The sequence below is a fragment of the Pipistrellus kuhlii genome, unplaced genomic scaffold (genome assembly GCF_014108245.1).
Source record: "Pipistrellus kuhlii isolate mPipKuh1 unplaced genomic scaffold, mPipKuh1.p scaffold_m20_p_8, whole genome shotgun sequence".
Lineage (NCBI taxonomy): Eukaryota > Metazoa > Chordata > Mammalia > Chiroptera > Vespertilionidae > Pipistrellus > Pipistrellus kuhlii.
The window spans coordinates 44,917,053-44,936,533 of record NW_023425584.1 but is presented as its reverse complement, the minus strand read 5'-3'; the positions used below and the strand labels follow the sequence as shown (position 1 = coordinate 44,936,533).

General features: G+C 36.4%; 1 protein-coding gene across 6 annotated transcripts in view; it reads right to left on the bottom strand.

The window, feature by feature from the left end:
- Positions 1-432: 432 nt before the first annotated feature.
- Positions 433-19,481, bottom strand: part of IL15 (interleukin 15) — a 64,925-nt gene continuing 45,876 nt past the window's right edge. For 4 of the 6 annotated variants that reach the window (XM_036423495.2, XM_045576511.1, XM_036423497.1 and 1 more), the window contains 6 exons: positions 10,681-10,779; positions 9,466-9,563; positions 8,028-8,112; positions 6,461-6,505; positions 3,522-3,656; positions 433-819 (listed from right to left, as the gene is read on the bottom strand). In XM_036423495.2, coding sequence (XP_036279388.1) covers positions 709-819; positions 3,522-3,656; positions 6,461-6,505; positions 8,028-8,112; positions 9,466-9,563; positions 10,681-10,692 — 486 coding nt within the window. In that variant the 5' untranslated portion in view covers positions 10,693-10,779 and the 3' untranslated portion in view covers positions 433-708. The remainder of the gene's footprint in view (positions 820-3,521; positions 3,657-6,460; positions 6,506-8,027; positions 8,113-9,465; positions 9,564-10,680; positions 10,780-19,481) is intronic. The other 2 variants (XM_036423491.2, XM_045576510.1) reach the window with 1 other exon arrangement.

Genomic DNA, 19,481 nt, shown 5'->3' with positions numbered 1-19,481 from the left:
CCAAACCCTGAACGGGAACCCTGAACCACGTGGGACATGAAAGGGGTTCCTACATACCTGTACTTGGGAAAGCATGAAATAAAGTATCATTGCAACAATTCACTTTCTACATACCATTCTACCTCTCAGTGAAGGTTTTATTGCCACATTACTGGTACATGCCAAAAAGTTGTGCTTTCTTTCTTTCATAACAATTCTTTATATGTTAATAACCAAATTACAGAGGAAATCCCTGATTTAGCACCTAGTTCCTGCTATCTTGTTGACAGTCAGCCAATTCTCCCTCTGGGGGCCACACTGAGCTGAAAAGTAGATGAAGACTGGTAGTCAGTGGTCCCAGACCCAGCAGTTGTTAAATAATTTGATTATCACCCTTAACAAACGTCCCTTATTTTCTTATAAGAAGTAAAACATCAGTGCAATTTCAAAGGATAAAATATGTACATAATTTTACTCAACAATTTACATTATGCTACAAATATGTACAATTTCAACAATAAATTAAAAAGAAATGTTCATTTACATCAGGTTACTCAATGCCATTTTTCTGCCTTCATTTCTACGAGTTCAACTGATGCAAGATCCTGAACATCTTCTTGCTAGAAAAACTTGCTTTGGTAGCACACTGGAAATGCAAAGTGTTTCGGTGCCTCTGAGCAATGGGAAAGTGTTTGTAAATAACAGAAATGCTAAAGAGGATCACTGCAATCAGGAAGTGTTGATGAACATTTGCACAATATTTACAAAACTTCGCAAAAATTCTTTTACATTTTTTTCCTCCAGTTCCTCACATTCCTTGCATCCAGATTCAGTTATAGTCTGCAAAATAAATAGAAAGGATTAGAATGGAAAGTCTGGTGTATTTCTTTCCTGGGAATATAACATCGTTCAAATCATACAGTGAGGTCGTGAGACATGAAAACTTGAGCAAAGTTAATATCATATTAGAAAGAACTGAGACATTTAATGTGGGCTTATTTTTATAATGGATTAAGGACTTTGACAAAAGTAAGCCATGTCTATCAGACTATGGACTCTCTACTTAGAGCCTACAATGGTTTCTGCTCATAGACCCTCAAATGAAGTCCCTGCCTCCCAGCATGGCACACAGGCCCGCCTTACCTATTTCTCGCATCTCTCCCCACTGTCTCAAACATTCTGCCCTAGGAACACTGAGCTCACACTTTTATCCCCGTGCAGGCCATGCTTTTAGATGCCTCACTGCCTTTGCTTCTCTCTCTGTCTGTTCAATACTTCTTATTTCAGCTGAGATTACACACTGTCTGGACTAGGAAGTTTTTCCCAAACCTGTGAGCTCCTGTGATTAGCCTAAATGTCCCATCAGGATGCCTTCTTTGGATTCTTCCTCACAGCGCATCGTATATGACAATGACATTAGGGAGTTTTATGCTTTTTACACCACTTTTCTTAAATGCTTCCAGGAGAGCGCAGCCATGAAATTTTGTTTCCCTAGTATTTAGCACAGGGCTGTACACATAGTATTCATGAAATCATTGCTGGATGAATTGAACTATTTCGGTGACTACCACAAATCCTTGTAATTCAAACATAGTTTCACAGAGAACTAAAATATTTCAAATGTAGCAGTCATAAATACACTTTTTGAGATCAGCTGAACCATGAAAGCTCTACCAGCAAAAAACAAAATTAGATTCGATATCCATTAAGCACTTGAAATTCAGATTCACCAGTATTCATCAAGCACAGATTCTATGCCAGGCACTGTCATATTCCATATAACGCTGTCTGATTTAATCCCAAAAATAATCATGTCAGATAGGAAAGCAGAGGCATTAAATGACACAGCTCAGTTGACATACTCAGTGAAATTCTCCACATCCAGTTATTTTGACTGTGCAGTCCCACCCACTCTTTCCCCTACGTGTGCCACACTATGCCATGATGAGAGAGACTATGAGCATTGCATAAGAGAGCTGACCATTGATATTGTTATGAATTATCGATATTTGTTGTATGACTCAGTCTTTCTACCAATAAGATAGAAGTGACACATCGCAGGACTATTTTAAACATTAACATATTCTGTTCATAAATATATTGAGCAGGAAGTATATTGTTCTGGGAGTTGGGATCCACCACTGAAAAACAAACAAACAAACAAAAAAACACACAAAACCTGCCCCCTTGAAACGGACATTCAAGTGGAGGAAAGCAGACAATATTCATTAAGTAAAATGCACAGTATGTGAGAGAGTAGTACATGCAAAGAAGGGGACATAGCATGCTGACATAGATATGGACTGCAAACTGTAAAGTGGTGACATCACCAAGAAGGTGACATTTAAGTAAAGACTTAAAGCAGCCTGGAATTCCTTGGGAAAAATCCAAGGTGTCCAACCACACAAGCTTAGGCTCTTTGCACTTAGAGTTCCCTCCGCCTGAACATACATCCCCAAGTATCCTTAATGAATTTAATGCTCATTCCCTTACATCTTTGCCAAATGTCAGCTTGGTAGGCAAGCCTTCTCTAAAGTAGAATCCCGGTGCCTTTAGCTGCCTTCTTTTTGGCCATTGGATTTAGTGAGTAACTGATGTATTCATTTGCTTATTGATCAATTTACTTATGCTTCCCCGCTCCTTAAGAGCAGAACCCATATGTGTTTTTTCACTTCTATTTTCCTGAAGGCCTACAATAGGGCTCAAAAAGTATTTATTTATTTATTTATTTATTTATTTATTTATTATGTCTTCTTTGTTCATAAAACTTCTTTCTATCCACTTTGCTTTGGCCACTAGCGTTTTGCCATGAGAACCATAATCTGTTGTACTTTCTGATCTTCCAGTCATAATCTGTTGTATTTTCTGATCTCCCCAGTGTTTGCCTTCCTGGAACCCCATATTGCTTATGTTGCCTGAGATAGCCTAAATTATTCATATTTAATACTCAAATTGTTCATATTTTTACTATTATCCTTTTACAGCACTTATAAGAAGACAGACTCTGACATGAAACTGCTCGGGTCTGAATTCTGGCTCCCTGTTTTCTTAGCCGCATGAATTGGAAGAAGTAATTCAAGCTCTCAGTGCTCCAATTTCTTCAACATTGAAACAAACAAGGATAACTATCTCATAGATTTATTGGAAGGACTCGGTGATTAACCCCTGAAGATCGTGTCTGGCGGAGTAATAATCCAATAAACATGGGTTACTAGTATTCATGCCAAACCCTTAATTATGTGGAATAATGTCTAGCTGCTGCACCTGCTGATAAAAACCAGTGACCTGACTGGTTCACCACTGTAATTCTAGCATCAAAGCACACTGCCTGGCACTATGCAGCATGCATGTTTTGAATGAATAAGTCAATGAGCAGTTTAGGATTGTGTGCACCCTAGTGATGCTGCCATCCTGGATGCCTCTCCACGGGAATTAACTCCCGCTCCCTTCGGAAGGACTGCTTGTCCATTCTATCCAGCTCATGACTTCCCCCAGTCAAGCCAGAAACATCTGCCTTAATTGTACGACTATTAGTAACTCACCCCATTAGATGGTAAACTGGAGTTTGCTAAGAAGACAATGTTTCCTATCACCTCTCTAATGTCGTTATTTGACTCCTGCCAAATAACACATAACTCCAGGAGAAAGCACTTCATCGCTGTGACTTTGCAATTGGGCTGAAAATAGAGTTACAAAGAACCACTTTGAGAAACACATTATTTTCCCATTTTTCATTTTCACATAGATACAACTTTGATTTTTATAAAAAGTCAATCCAAATATTTCATAAAGAAACACAATACCCCTAAATTTTTTTTTACATAGGAAGCAGCTTGATTTTTTAGCACTGAAATTGAAACCAAAGCAAACTGCTAACAAAGCAATCAAGGAGGATGGTGATATTGTGCAGAAGAAAGAATGAAACTGGAAAACATGGAAATCCTAGGCCACCTTTATTCACTGAGCACAGTTCCTCTGTGTAGCAGGGTGAGAATACTGTCTGAGACTTTGAAAACACTAATATCTATAGTGAAAGAACTTTTAGGATCAGGTGGTACTGTTAACATTTGAAATAGTAGTAGCTGTCAATCATGCTATTCCTGCAAGTTCCCAAGTTTCAGAGGCAGATGGGATTCCAGGAAACTTATTAGAAAAACCAAAGCAGGGGTAGTACCTGGTTGGCCAAATCAGAAAGGTACCTTCAGCCGAAACTGGTTGGCTCAGTGGATAGAGCATAGGCCTGTGGACTGAAAGGTCCCAGGTTCTATTCCGGTAAAGGACATGTACTTTGGTTGCAGGCACATCCCCAGTAGGGGGAGTACAAGAGGCAGTTTGATCGATGTTTCTCTCTCATCGATGTTTCTAACGCTCTATCCCTATCTCTTCCTCTCAGTGAAAAATCAATAAAGTATATTAAAAAAAAAAAAAAAAGGTACCTTCTAGGTACCACAAAAATATGTTTTCTACCTTAACAAAAACTTAAACTGAAAAGAAAAGAGGCATTTAATGAACTCCTGGGGATTTGCCTATGTGATGCTTGACTCCATGAGCTGCCCAGTGCTGGGATCTTGCAGGCCCTGAACAATGCTTACTGCACAGGTGAATAGAAGTAAAACACACTCATGTGCCTGGCACTGGCAACACAATGGTCATTCCTTTATTGGTGGTTTTGATTTCCATGGTTTCAGTTACCCATGGCCAATCACAGTCTGAAAATATTAAATGAAAAATTCCAGGAAAAAACAATTCATAGGGTATGGCTCTATGATCCTCCTGACATGTTATCAGAAGGTAAAAAGTAGCCTAATAAACACTCTATTTCTTCACTTCGTCTGATCACAGAGGCATTGTATATCTTACATCATCATAAAAAGGGTGAATACAGTACATTAAGATATTTTGGGAAAGAGACCACTTTATACAACTTTTTTTACAGTACATTATTGTAATTGTTGTAGTTTGTTGTTATTTATTGTTACTAATCTCTTACCATGCCTAATTTATAAAATAACTTTAGCATATACAGGAAATAATAACAAACTAGAACAATTATAAAAATGTACTTGTAAAAAATTATACAAATATGGTCTTTCTCTCTTTCTCTCAAACATTGTATAGAGTTCGGTACTATCCATGGTTTCAGCATCCACTGGGGTTTGTGGAATGTATTGTGTCCCCCATGGATAAAAGGAGACTAATGCATTCCTTTCCCCCCAAAGCAGCTGTGTGGGATCAAAAGGACAAATACTATCACCAAGCTGGTAATAAAATAAGTAATAAATAAAATCTGTATATATAAAATCCTAATATGCAAAGTGCCCCTCAGGAGGTCATTTGCTTGCTATGATGTGCGCTGACCAGGGGGCAGCATGGAACAAAGGAAGGTCCCAGCCAGCACCAGCAGCTGCTAGGGGCCCTACCCATCCATGAATTTGAGCCTCTAGTAGGATAATAAAAATAAAATCATGGTTCAGACCAAGGTAACACAGCTAGGAAGTGGCTGAGTAAGGATTTAAATCTCAATGTCAGTCTCAGCTTCTTTCTACAACCCAAGAGTTGGAAGGTTTAAAAAAGCAACTTCAGGATGCTGAGAGTTGGTGGTTAATTGACTACTGTCTACTTTGAATAAATGCAAAAAATGGAAAGCATGCTGAAGTCAAAGGAGGGAGACAATTTTTGTGAGCACTGCACTATCTAAATGGTCAGTGAATATCTATTTTTCCTAGTTTCTGGCTATGGCTTCTTTCCAATAATACTTAGAAAGTCCTGGAGGGAGCAAACCCTTCTATTTCAGGGAAGTTCTAATTGAGAAATAACAAAAAGGACTCACTATTCTGAGCAATACATGACATAGTTTGTTTTCCATGAGGTGAAGAAGTCAAGGAATTGTTTCTTGATTTTTAGTAACCAATCAAGAAAAGGAACAGCAACATGCCTGAAGTCATATATGCCTTGGACAATACCAGAGTATATGTAACAAGTTCAATATTATTTTTTAATTCAGATAGGTTTTCTGTGTTGTGTTTGTTTCTTTTCTCAGAGAGAAATCAGCCAGAATCCTTTTCTGACTATTGTAGAGATTCATGCAAAATGTGGGTCATAAATGCATTTAAGCAATTTGTAGAAAATATGACTAAAGATGGTAATATACTACAGCAATGAAGCAACTGATATGTTGGATACTTTTAAATTAAATCAGTTAACCTGATTCTTGCATTTAATTGCATCACAAAATTATATGATATATTTTGTTTGACATTGATGGAAAAGGCTTTTATATTGTACCAAAAAAGCATCTATGTGGTTCTTTGTTCCAAAGCCCCACAATCTCAACAATTACTTATAAAAATTTATTGATTATATAAGAAAACACCAAAATTTAGATTTTAGAACTACATATTTTAGTAAATTTATAAAAATATACTTCTTAGAGTTTGAAAACTGGGAAATATAGCAATTTTGAAATAAAAACTATACTCACCTGAACATCACTTTCAGTATATAAAGTGGCATCAATATGTATAGACTGAAAGGGAGAAAAAGTAGATAATATAAAAAAATATGCACTGCTTTAGATATGAGAACAACCTACTGACAATATTAAATTAAGCTTTTTAAATTAAATTCTTTGAGATAATTTTAGAAATACATAATTATAAAAGAAATTACAGTGAGAGCCTATATATCCTTCACCATTTCCCCCCAATGGTAATATATTGCATAACCACAGTACAAGATTACAACCAGAAAATTACATTGATGCAATTCACTCACCTTGTTCAGATCTCACCATATTTATGTGCAGTAAAGTGTGTATATGCATGTGTGTGTGGGGGTGTGGGTGTGTGTGTGTGTGTGTGTGTGTTGTTCTGTGCAATTGTATCAGTAGTTTGTATTTCAGATATTATATTTTCATTTCTGTAATTTCTATTTGGTTCCTTTTATATAACATATTACTCTGCCAAAACTGATTTTTAAAAAAATATATATTTTATTGTGTGTTTTTTTACAGAGAGAAAGAGAGAGGGATAGAGAGTTAGAAACATTGATGAGAGAGAATCATTAATCAGCTGCCTCTTGCACACCCCTTACTGGGGATGTGCCCACAACCAAGGTATATGCCTTTGACCGGAATCGAACCTGGAACCTTTTAGTCCACAGGCCAATGCTCTATCACTGAGCCAAACCGATTTCGGAGCCAAAATGATTTTTTCAGTTGTTTCAAGAATATCTGTAATTGCTTGTGGCTGCAATTTTATGATGTTGCTTGAAAATCCTTGTGTGATAATTCTGACATCTAATCCATGTCAGTTTCAGAATGTGTTATCTTTTTTTCACTCAATTTATAATTTTTCCTGCTTCTCAAAATATTGAGTGAATTTCAATTGTATTCAGGTACTTTGGCCATTACATTAGGAGACCTTGGTCCTATTTAAATGGTTCTAATTTAGCCTGCAGTCACCTTGATTAGTTTTAGCCTGTGGGGTCTGACCTGTGTGCTTTGATTCCAATGAAGTTCTGTTTTCAGAATTTTTGTTGTGCTAATTTGGAAGGGTGGCTCACTTCATGCCCCTGGGACTCCCTCAATCCCTGCCACCACCCAGTAGGACAGAATACTCTTCATTAAACACAGTTGTCAGAGGCTCCTCTTCTCTGCCCCTACACCCTGTAGGGTTATGGGGCCAGTGGGTGATGTTAGGTTGGAGAGGGCTTCTCTAGCCCATAGACAGACAGCCTTTCCCAGGGTCAGGCTATTCCCCTTGCAATTGCCCCAAAGATGTCTGTTTTCTCTAATAGAAGAAGGGAATCTCTGGGCTGTTGTGACAGAGAGCTCTTCATGCTGGGCCTTTTATAAATTGAGTTTAAAGATAATTAGGATCCAAAAATTGTAAGTGAAAGATTTCAACTGAGGTTCTACAAGGCCCACTAATTTCTGCGAAAATAGTATTATTTCAAGTGAGATTGTATTAAGATTGATAGCAAAACCCAGGGACAGGGCTACTCCATAACAATTACATCAGATAGTTTACGGAAAATTCAGGACTTACTTGAATAAGATTTTCAAAGATTTCCAAATCCCTTATTACATCCTGCCAGTGTGCCTCTGTTTTGGGAAGACTTGCACTGATACAGCTGAAAGCAAAATCAAGAAGTAAAACATTTTGAATGAACGTAATACTGTCATGATAAATACTAGTGGTAAAAGAGCAAGCAAGAAAGTTTTGTACTGATGAGTGAAAAGATGAGTGCTAGTCTTGCCTTCATGCATCAACATCCCTGTAGAGGAACAGGAACACTGAACACATAAGACAACCTCGTGTTAATTTGAAGTTAATTTGAGGATTGACCAAGTTATGAAGACATAACATATAAAAACAGGGCGCAACTGATTATAATGAATACAAATAGTACCTAATGTGTGGTATGGCTCAGTAAATGTTTTTGAGTGAATGACTATTTTTTTAAGTAGAGGTCCTATCAGACTTTTTAAGTCAAATAAATAGGTAAAATGTTTAAAGTGAGCAATAATCACTTTGATATAATGATTTTGAACTGAAATGTTCTTTATAGTACATTAAACATGCGCCTTTGTATGCTGTGCAAATCATTGCTATGCTTGCAGCTGCCTTCTCCATAAACATGACAGACTTTAAGCCCAATCTAGGTTGAGTGATCATATACTTACTCGTTTTGGTAAAATGGAAATTTTGAATCTGGACAAAAGACACGTACACTGACCAAATGACTATGGGATGATTCTGAAAGCGCCACTAAAAATAGCTGCACCCTCATGGATTTTCATAGAAGCTCTGAACCAACACTAATCATTCTTGTGAGGAAGATTTACCTGTGCAAATCTATCGGTTCCCCATACTGTGAGATAAAGGCTGACCTGAGTCAGACTACAGAGCTAGAGGTTGTATGCTTAGGTCAAGCAGCGTGGTTTATTAGTTATCTAAGAAAGAAAGAAAAAGTTAATTGGCATGGAAAATACAAATGTTTATTAAGAGGAAAAAGGAAGAAAGAAAGAAAGAAAGAAAGAAAGAAAGAAAGAAAGAAAGAAAGAAAGAAAGAAAGAAAGAAAGACATGCTTCCAAATGAACTAGGATAGGGCTCATAGGATAGCAGAAGCCAGTGTCAGGAAATAGATTTAAAAAAAGGAACGTGACTGAATCCTAAATATCTATTTTGTTACAGCCATGAAAATCATGCAGGATATTAATAAGGAAGGTACTTTCAAGTGTAGTTATATACCAAAAGATCCATTTTATCTGCAGAATGTTAATATTCTTCGAGATCTTATTAGAATATAGAAATGGTCAGTGTTTACCAAACTTCCTGAGTCTCCATAATCAGCCTTCTCTCATACCCCAAATACTGACTACCTAAGGTGTAAGCCGACTGAACATACACCTTTTCATAGGGAAGATAATGAAGAAGAGAGGCAATTAGCATGATGATATTTATGCCTAAAGATAAAATTACCCCCAAATGAAGACATGAATGCCAGCCTCAGTTAAGAAATGACTATTCAGAAGTAAACACAAATAGCACTGGATGGACGTACTCCTCAAATATGGTTTCTGGAAAAAAAAGTCATAGAGAAAATGATTAAATATTTTAGTTAAAAGGTAATATTAAAATTAGTAGTTTATCATATCTGTAAATTAAAATTTAAGAATTAATCTTCCTTTTCAGAATTAATAAAACTAGAATTTATCTGCTGTGATGCCTGCCCTCCAGCTTTGTTTCTTGTGGGCAAAATTATTTAATATGTTTTTAATACATACCATTTTAAGGAAATGTACAAATCTAATAATATCACCACTAATTTTTTTTATTATCCTTAATCTCCTCATCCTTCTTTCATTTTTAAATAGTTCAACGTATTTTATGTAGCATAGATTAATAACAAAAATACTAACCTAGGTTTATAGTTCTAGATTAATTTCATGCAACTGTATAAAATTAATTATAAATTAATATCATTTAGAGAACAAATTGGATAGAAATGGAAGCAACTGAAGACACTCAGGGAAAATAAGGGGGGATGGGGGTAAGGGGAAGAGATCAACCAAAGGACTTGTGTGCATACATATGGGCCTAGCCAGTGGCCATGGACAACATGGGTTGGGGGAAGAAAGAGGGTGAGAGGGGGCATATCTAGGGAGGGGTTTGGGATGGGAATGGGGAAATAAGGACAATTATGTGAGACCATAATCAATAAAAAAAAATAACCTTTCTTGGTAATTTAGAAATATCACCTCCTTTAGGACCTCCCAGAATTTAGATACTTTTGTCTGCCTCTTCCATGTTGTCAAAGCTTTAGAATTTCAGATGGCAGTGTTGACTGTCACCTTAACCACTAAGACTCTGTAATTAATTTAGTCTATGCTGAAGGGATGAGTAACAAAAACCCATACTGCACAATTCACTGAGGATATCTATATTTAAAAAACAATAGAGTGAGGTAAGTGAAATAATACATTTACAAGCAAGACACAGAGAGTATATCAAGATTGTTAAGAGAGTTAAAAAACCCATTATATTTACTTTCAAAATAAGAAAAATCCATGTGAGAACAGACATCTGTTACATCCCAAGATCTCTATAGAAGAGTCACATTATGAAATATTTGATATTTAAGTGACCTTTTAGAAAAGTCCATATACAGTACTATCTTCATCTAATTATTCTTACCGAAATTCTCATTACTCAATGCCCAGATAAAGCCTTAAATATTGAAGAAGAGCTGACTATGGCAATGAGTTTCCAGCAGCCATCCATCCAGAATACTTCCTATAATAAAATCCAGGGGAAATAATGATCCATTAAAAACACAAATAAACTACAAGGGGTGAGAGGAAGAAAGGAAAGGGAATTAATATTTATTGAGCACCTATTTTTTCCCCAAGGGCACTCTATTGGTCACTGAATAAATGCATCACATTTAATCCTCACAAAAATCCTATGGGGTAGGGTTAGCAGCATTTGGTAAGCTATCTGGGCCCCACAGCAAGTCTAAGATAGCCAAGATTAGAGACCAACCAATACATGATTCTCTCTCACCTCTCTCTCTCTCTCTCTCTCTCTCTCTCTCTCTCTCTCTCTCTCTCTCTCTCTCTCACTTTCTGAAAAAAAAAATGTGTGTGTGTGTGTGTGTGTGACCCATGTTGGTAAAAAAAAAAAAAACACCAAAAAACACTTTAAAAGATAAAATATTCTATTCCTTTCTCTTTGTTCAGGACTCAATGTGTTACTATTAATATAATTATTATCAATGATGATAATATTAATTGGGCTATGTATTGCTTACCTAGTTCTCTCAGATTTACCAAATTATTCTCATGTACATTATCAAATTCAATCCTGGCAATATTGTTAATGTGGAAGATACTACTCTTATTTAACAGTGAAGAAATTGAGGTTCTGAGAGATTAAGCAGTTTGCGTCAGGTAAATATCATGCATGTGGCCATAAAATATGACCTCACAATTCAGGTTGGACAGGGTGAGAAGGCATGCAAAGAATTTCACAAATTCTGTGGTTGGAAAGTGTAGGCTCCTTGCTGTACGAAGAACCTGACCCACTCCAAGTGGATAATAAATAAAAAGCCACCGTCTCTGCTAGCATAAAAGCAGGTCTTCCAAAGCAGAACTCAGCTTCTCCCATGGGCATTATCTCAGTTGACTCTCACCAAAAACCTGTCAGAGGGAAGTGGCTGAAGCCAGGTTCACTACTTTATGAGAGGCCAACATAGGGATGAAATACATTGTCACTTCCTTTGCTGCCATAATTTTTGAGAACTACTGAAGAGTGTTTAAGCCTGGCATATGAATTGCATGTATAAAATTCCCTCTTAATCAGTATCATTTGTTTGTCCTCATTCACCTGGATGCCTGCAGCTGGGAATTACAAAAAGACTAAGTTCTAGCCTGACCCTCAGAGAGCTCACAGAGTTTAAACCGTAAGTTTTGGCAGTGCTGTGACTGGGTCTCACTGCACAGTGCTTGTTGACCTGATAACTGACACTGTGACTGCCCAGGGGTCAACACAAGAAGAGTGGACAGGCACATCAACACATCTGGCCAGTTCTAAAAGCTTCAGTTCTGCAGTGACTTGTGAAAAGAGCTGTAAATATGATACATCCTATACCAACGTTATTGAATATCCCACGGAGAAAATATAATCTAACACATGCCTGTTTTGCTTTGTTTTATTCTCTTTGTTTACTTGCCTCGTTGCACATGTAAAATAAATTCTCATAGACTTAACAACAAGAGTTCTAAATATAAGTTTATACAGTAGAGACATTTATCGATTCACTCAAACACACTAAAAATGAGGGCAAACCAAAATTGAATGTATCATATAAAGGATGTAAGGGAGGGTAGCTGTCCTTTATTGGAAAATAGGTCGATGTGGAGGTGTAAGTTCTCAACTATGGCTTTGGTTTTCCCAGTTAATTAAGACTAACAGTCATCAGCAGAGAGTGACGATGGGGAAGATGTGTTAAGGGTTGAGGACAGAGGAGAATGAAAGAGATCATCATCAGGGTAAGAAAGAGAATAAACTAAAATAAGTATGGAATGAGAGCCATGCCTATTGGAAGTTCGTGGTCATGAATGGCCAGGAGGTAAGATTAGTGTGTGTTTTCTCCAGCCACATTAAGCTGCAAGGAACAGGTAGGCCTGGAATAGGTAGAAAACTGGACTGAATCATAGATCATAGTTGTGTATGCCAGGCAAGCGCAAGAAAGAGAAAAGCAGGGGCTGTAGAAAATATGTTAGGGGATGTAAGGGAGCTACGTTCATGGAATTTTCTTTTCTTTTTATTATAAAACTTCATGGAGGAAGTGATATTGGAATCACACCGTAAAGGATGGACAGATTTTACACATGAGTTTTTAAAAGGAAACAACATTCTAGGTGGAAGAAAGAGTTGAGCAAGAACATACACAAAACAGTACACTGTGTATTCAGAGAAAAGGCAGTCATTTGGTAACAGTCTGAAAGTAGTGGTAAGTAAGAGTGGACAAATCTGTTGCCTCTGTATAAAGCAGGAATTGGTAAACATTTTCTCTAAAGGGCCAGACAGTACATCAGGCTTTCTTAATAATAAATCTTTATAGGGTCTGTCTTGAAGATGTTACTCTGCTATTCCATTGTGAAAACAGCCATAGACCATGCATGAATGAATAGGTGTGGCTATGTTCCAATACAACTTCATTTATCAAAACAGTTGGTGAATTTGACCCACAGCTTATAGTTTGAAGACCTATGACTCCAGTGGATCTCTTAATCAGTCCCATTTGAGTACAGCTGATAAACTGATACCTTCAGATGTCTCAGATTTTCCTGGCTGTAATTAAGGGTACTGGCATTTTTCAGTAATTGTGTTTATACTATTAATTGACACCCATATTATGAAAATGTCAAGCATAAAATTTTGTGAAATAATCTGTGTTCACTAGTAAGTTAAAAAATATATATGAACTGTGTTACCATGGTTACTACAGTGATTTTGAAAAAGTAATCCATACAAAGATAAGATCTGAAGTTGGTATTTAATGCTCTCGTAAAGCCACACACATGTTAATAGGGCCCATAAATCTCTGCTTATCAAAAACAACAAAAGTAAATGATTAGGTAGAATGTTTCTTTTTAAAAAAATACAATTTCATACATGGTTTGTAAAATATATGTATTTTAAATATAAATTTTTAAGTAAAATGTTTTTCTTGGGAATACAATACAAATTGCTAAATTATACTGGAAAGTCTCCGAAGCAAATTGTACACATTTAAATATCTATAATGCCAAGGACAAAGGCAGTGATAAAATTTGGATAGCTAGGTTATCATGACTATTCAAAAAAAATTTTTGTTAAATAGATGGTATCATAAAAGGTGAATAAAAAAATACCTCGGAAGTTTATCATATCAGATAGACAATGATGATGCATACATGTAGCTAGAGGGCATCTCTCTTAGTATAGTTTTATGTAGTAATATGTTCATGTGCTTTAATTTTTTTTCCTTTTTTTATTGATTTTAGAGAGAGGAGGGGAGAGAGAGAGGGAAAAAACACATCAGTGTGAGAGAGAAACATCAATTGGTTGCCTCTCACATGCACCTGGACTAGGGATTCAAACCCACAACCTGGTACACGCCCTGTTCAGGAATTGAACAAGCAATCTTTGGGTGCACAGGATGACACTCAACCAATTAAGCGATACTGATCAAGGCATGTACTTTTTTTTTTTTAATCATTAGGTGCAAACATTCTTGAAAAGGGTTTGTGGGTTTTTGAAAAATGCTAGTTAGTACGCTTCTTTAAGGCAGTATAATGTGATATTTAAGGAACTTTGGGGCATTAAACAAGTTGACATTTAGTATATTTGGATCTAAGTACTTTTTTAAAACCTAATTCACTTATTTATTTTGCAAAAATGTGATATTCTTGAGGTTAGAAACCTTGTTTAGTTCGTTTGGTCCTATACCTCCAACACAGAAAAGTATCCATGATGCATGATAAGTGCATATCACATGTTTGTTGGATTTTATTTTTAATTTATTTATAACTACATTGTCCTCATTGTCACAACTATTAGCCTCTTAGCTGCACTTGTCTCCCTATCCAGCAGATGGCTCAGTTGGTCACTGTCATATCCTAAGAAGCACCCTGAATTTCCTCCACATTTTATATTTCTGCTATATCTATTTTGCCAATTTCAAATTCCAAGCTACAAAGTATTGCTGGAACATTTATATGTACCATTATAATTACCTGAGATGCAACTAGTAATGGGCCTTTTCTATATACCACAGCTTTGCTCTTGCTGACATTCTCCACCACACATTTAATATCAACTTTATTGAGGTATAATTTCAAGATTATAAATATCATACACCCATTTAGGTATATAATATGCAGAAATTTGACAAGTCTATACATCCATGAAAGCACCATCACCAACATGATTATAAACATCTATAATCAAATTTCTCTTATGCCAACTTGCAGTCACTGCATTCCCAATTCCCACCACGAGGGACAGCCACTGACCTAACATACACCTTTCCAACCAGCAAAATGGAAGTAATCTCCATATGAAAAATAATGTGGGAGAAGTAAACTCATGTTAAGATTATTTAAAGAAGGTGAAATACATTCGTGATGATTAATTGCAAAAATCAAAAGAAAAGTTTACTGCAGGAAAAGAAAACCCTATATATATCATTATAATTTCTGAACCAAAAGGAAATGACACTTAACCTATCTAATGGAAGGCCACAGTACGCAAAAAAGAAAATTTAAACAAAGGATGCACAGTAAAAAGTATACATAAAACATAATGTGGCAGTAGTTAGTCTACACATGCATGTATATACACCCACACATGAAAAAGTGGGATAAAATCTTTATCTGCTTACTAAATGACAGAGACTTAGATTGCGTTTTAAAAATAAAGAGAAAGACATGGAGATAAAGTTTAAAATATGTCATTTATAAGAAATGGTACAAAAATATTGTAAAATGGCGCAGACAACAGTATGGTGGTTACCAAAGGGAAAGGGAGGGGAGGAAGGTAGTAAAGAATAAAAGGGGTCAAATATATAATGATAAAAGATCTGACTTTAGGTGGTATTCATACAATAAAATATATAGATGATGTATCATAGAATTGTACATTTAAAAATCTATATAACTTTATTAACCAATGTTACCCCAATAATTTAATAAAAACATTTTTAAATGGCACAAAAAACTTGAAAATGCAAATAATTAAGAAGTATAGTAACACTAATACTAGAATAATAGAATTCAAATGATAAGTACTAAGCAATACAAAGGATAATGCTCATGTATAAAATTTACAACCTATAATAAGATATATTAATCATGAACCTTCATGCACCTAACAATATAGCTTAAAATTGTACAGAGGAAAAATAAGAAGTTATTAAAGATCTTAAACACTTTTTTGAAATTTATACTAAACAAAAATGAAAGGGCTATGGTCTGTGGTAGGCAAGTAAGCTGGCTCTCAGAAATAAAACAAACACCACACTGATTTGTAACATTTGCCAATTTATGTTATGTAAGTATCTTATGACACTGATTTTCAGCCAGTGGTTTAACAACTGGTTCACAAAATGCCTGAATACTGAACCATTGGCTCTCACAAGCCAATTAGAATCGGTGCCAATTGACCACTGTCTATGGCAAATTTTAGAAGAATAAACAATTTTGTATGTAGTATATATGTATATTAGGTTAAATACAATATATATAAATAGAGAAAAACATTCTACCTTACAGAAATAGCACATAAAAAAATGAACACATCTACCATTCATAACATGTCATCAATGACCTAGACAAAAAAATGTCTATGTACTAGACTTAAAATAAAGCTTCAAAAAATTATAAAAATCTGAAATTATACCTGACACATTTTGTGATCACAAGCCAGTATTGGTGTGTTGGACTATTGAATTGAATAATATTGAATTACAATAATATCAATAATACTGGTACTATTGATCATATATTTTTTCTTAGAAAGTACACTGAAAAAAATCAATAATAAGCCCTGGCAGGTGGCTCAGTTGGTTGGAGCCTCGTTCTGTACAAGAAAAGGTTGTGGGTTTGATTCTAGGTAGGGGCACATTCCTAAATTTCAGGTTCAGTCCTGGTCGGGGCACATAAGGGAGGCAACTAGTCGATGTTTCTCCCTCAGATCTATGCCTTACTCTATCTGTCCTCTCTTCTTTCCTCATTCTCTAAAATCAATAAACATATCCTTGGGTAAGGATTTTTTAAAATCAATAATAAAAGTCTAAAAAACGTTTTAAAAACATATTGACTTATATGAAAAAGTTTTTTCAGTGTAATTGATACTATTGTAATTCAATATTATTCAATTCAATATCCTAAAGCCATAGGATTCCTATCCAGGGTCATTTTCACTAAGTATAGGCACAGAATGAGGAAGCTCAGAGTCAAGGCTGCTGTGGTCCCAGCTATGTGCCTCTAAGTCCTGGCTCTTCTTTACTCTCTAGGTAACTTCAAGACATGTATATACCTTGATTCATTTCCTCCACCCAAAAGCAGCAAAGTGGAGATATTCATTGAACATATATCATATGATTATTGTGAAGATTAAATTTTACATGTATAGCACTTGAGATTGTGCAAGAGGCATAAGGACTTATACCACCATCTATTAATATTGCATTGCTATCTCATAAAGAATCTTTGAGAAAAATATGGGAGGTATCATTAATATCAGCCTCATTTTACAAATAAAGTAAAACTCAGAGAAAGTAAGTAATTTGCCCATTACATATGCCAAGAAGGAAGACAACTGAAATGTAGTCCTGGTTCCTTCATTCACTTACACATTCATCAAATATTTATTGAACCCTACTATGTGCCAGTCATTCTTCTTCTAAGGACACAGCCCAGAAAGTCAGAAAACAAATAAAAAAGGAATTAGAAAGTATGGCTGGTGGTGTGGAGAGCAATAAATACAGAGTGTGTGATGTAATTCATCTTGACCACTGTGCAAAAGATGTATTTAAAGGAATCAAGACTGAAGGTAGAAAAATGAATCAATTATTATTGTAGCAATCCAGCTAAGGAGCTAAACTGAGGAAGTAGCAATAGGAACTGAAAAGTATTGCTTATTGGAGTACTATGTCCCAGCAAAATTGGCAAGTACTATGTCAGATGAGGGAGGAAGAGGAAAAGTCTAAGATGACTGAAAAGTTTTATGGTTTGGAAGATCAGGGCAGTGATGATTGAGATTGGACAGAGATAGGTCTGGTGTGAGGGAAGATGACTCAGCCAATGGTGGACATGTTAATTTTGCGAGGTTGTTGGGCTATCAAAGAAATGCTCTGGCAGACAGACAAATATGCAAATTAGAAGCTCAAGAGGTGGCAGTACTAGAGAAATAATGCATTGGCTCAAAACCTTGAGTTCAGAGGAGATCAAGCTGGGAGAGCATGTAGAGAGAAAACTGCAGTGAGAAAAGGAAAGAACAACAATCTTTAACCTTTCTTCAGATAATGGCTTCCCTGAAAGGCTTCTAAGTGCTTCAGGTTATTGGTGGCAGCCAGCCTGTTCATGCAGCAAGCAATTACAGCACGTGTGGGGACTGCCCTTCCTTGATTGTATGAAGCATTTTTTTTTTTTCAATTTGAATGTTTCTGAAATTGGGTCACATTTATAGAAATGATCTCTATCCTCATCCCCAGAAAAGCTGTTATTAAAAAGATTGTGCTTAATAAATTGATGGTGGTTCACAGCAGGTTCTCTGAGAAGGATATTCTGACTGATTCACGTGCAGAGGTAGATTGGGGAAGGTTTGCAGAATCACTACCTGTGGGGGAAGGCTAGAAAGCAAAATTGCGCAGAGGAAGAAGGGAGGCCACTCTGCACGCAGTGACTGGGTTTTGTGGAGCTGGGGAGCCGGGTGGCCCTCTGCAGTTGTACAGATTGGGGAAACGATGGCCTTTATGACCCTCCCCTCCACTCAAAGAACACTGGTTGCCCTGGGGATTGCATGTGCTCTTTGAAAGGAAAGTCTCTCCCAGAAAAGACTGTCAGCTGAAAACTCTAACAAGTAGCACTCCCACTAGGTGAGAAAACAAGTTCTTCATTTCTGAAAGAAAATATGGCCCCAGAATGACATCCACTACAAATGATATTTAAGAAGGAAGGAAAGAGCCCGGCCAGCATGGCTCAGTGGTTGAGTGTGTTGACCTTTGAACCAGGAGGTCACAGGTGGATTCTGCCTGAGTTGTGGCCTCAATCCCCAGTGTGGGGCGTGGATCAGTTCTCATCATTGGTCTTTCTATCTCTCCCTTCCTCTCTGAAATCAATAAACAAGATATTTAAAAAAAGAGAATACATAAAATACAGCATTTTTATTTCAATAAGATTTATATTAATATACTCATGAAGTATTAAGCACAAATTTTGTCTGGTGCAACCCATTTAAAAATCCATTACATTAAAAGTTCAGGTCATCTGAAATTCTCCCCTGATTGGGTAAAGTGAAGAAAAATAATTATTCCTAAAATTAAAAAAAAAAAAGTATATGCAATCACAAATGATATTCACTGCACAAGTCCTAGGCATTTACAAAAAAAAAAAAATCATTTGGCAATGAAAGTGCAAAATAACAATGGTAAGTTCTAACTTATGGAGCACCTGGAATGAGAGGCAGATTTAACACACAATCAGTGGGGCTCCAATGCCTGCATTTTGCATTGCCTGTAGTGAGTGAAGAAGCAACTGCTATAGCTCAGGGGGCTAGGAGGACATGGAAGGTGGCCCCAGAGGTGGTCACCTTATACCTCCTAGAAGTCATGCATGGTTTGAGCAGGTACTACCAGCAAGTATAATCAGCCAGCAGGCTGCCAGCACTTCCTTCAGTCTGCTTGGACAATCTATCCTCAAGAGACCTCAAGGAGTGTCGGGACCTTA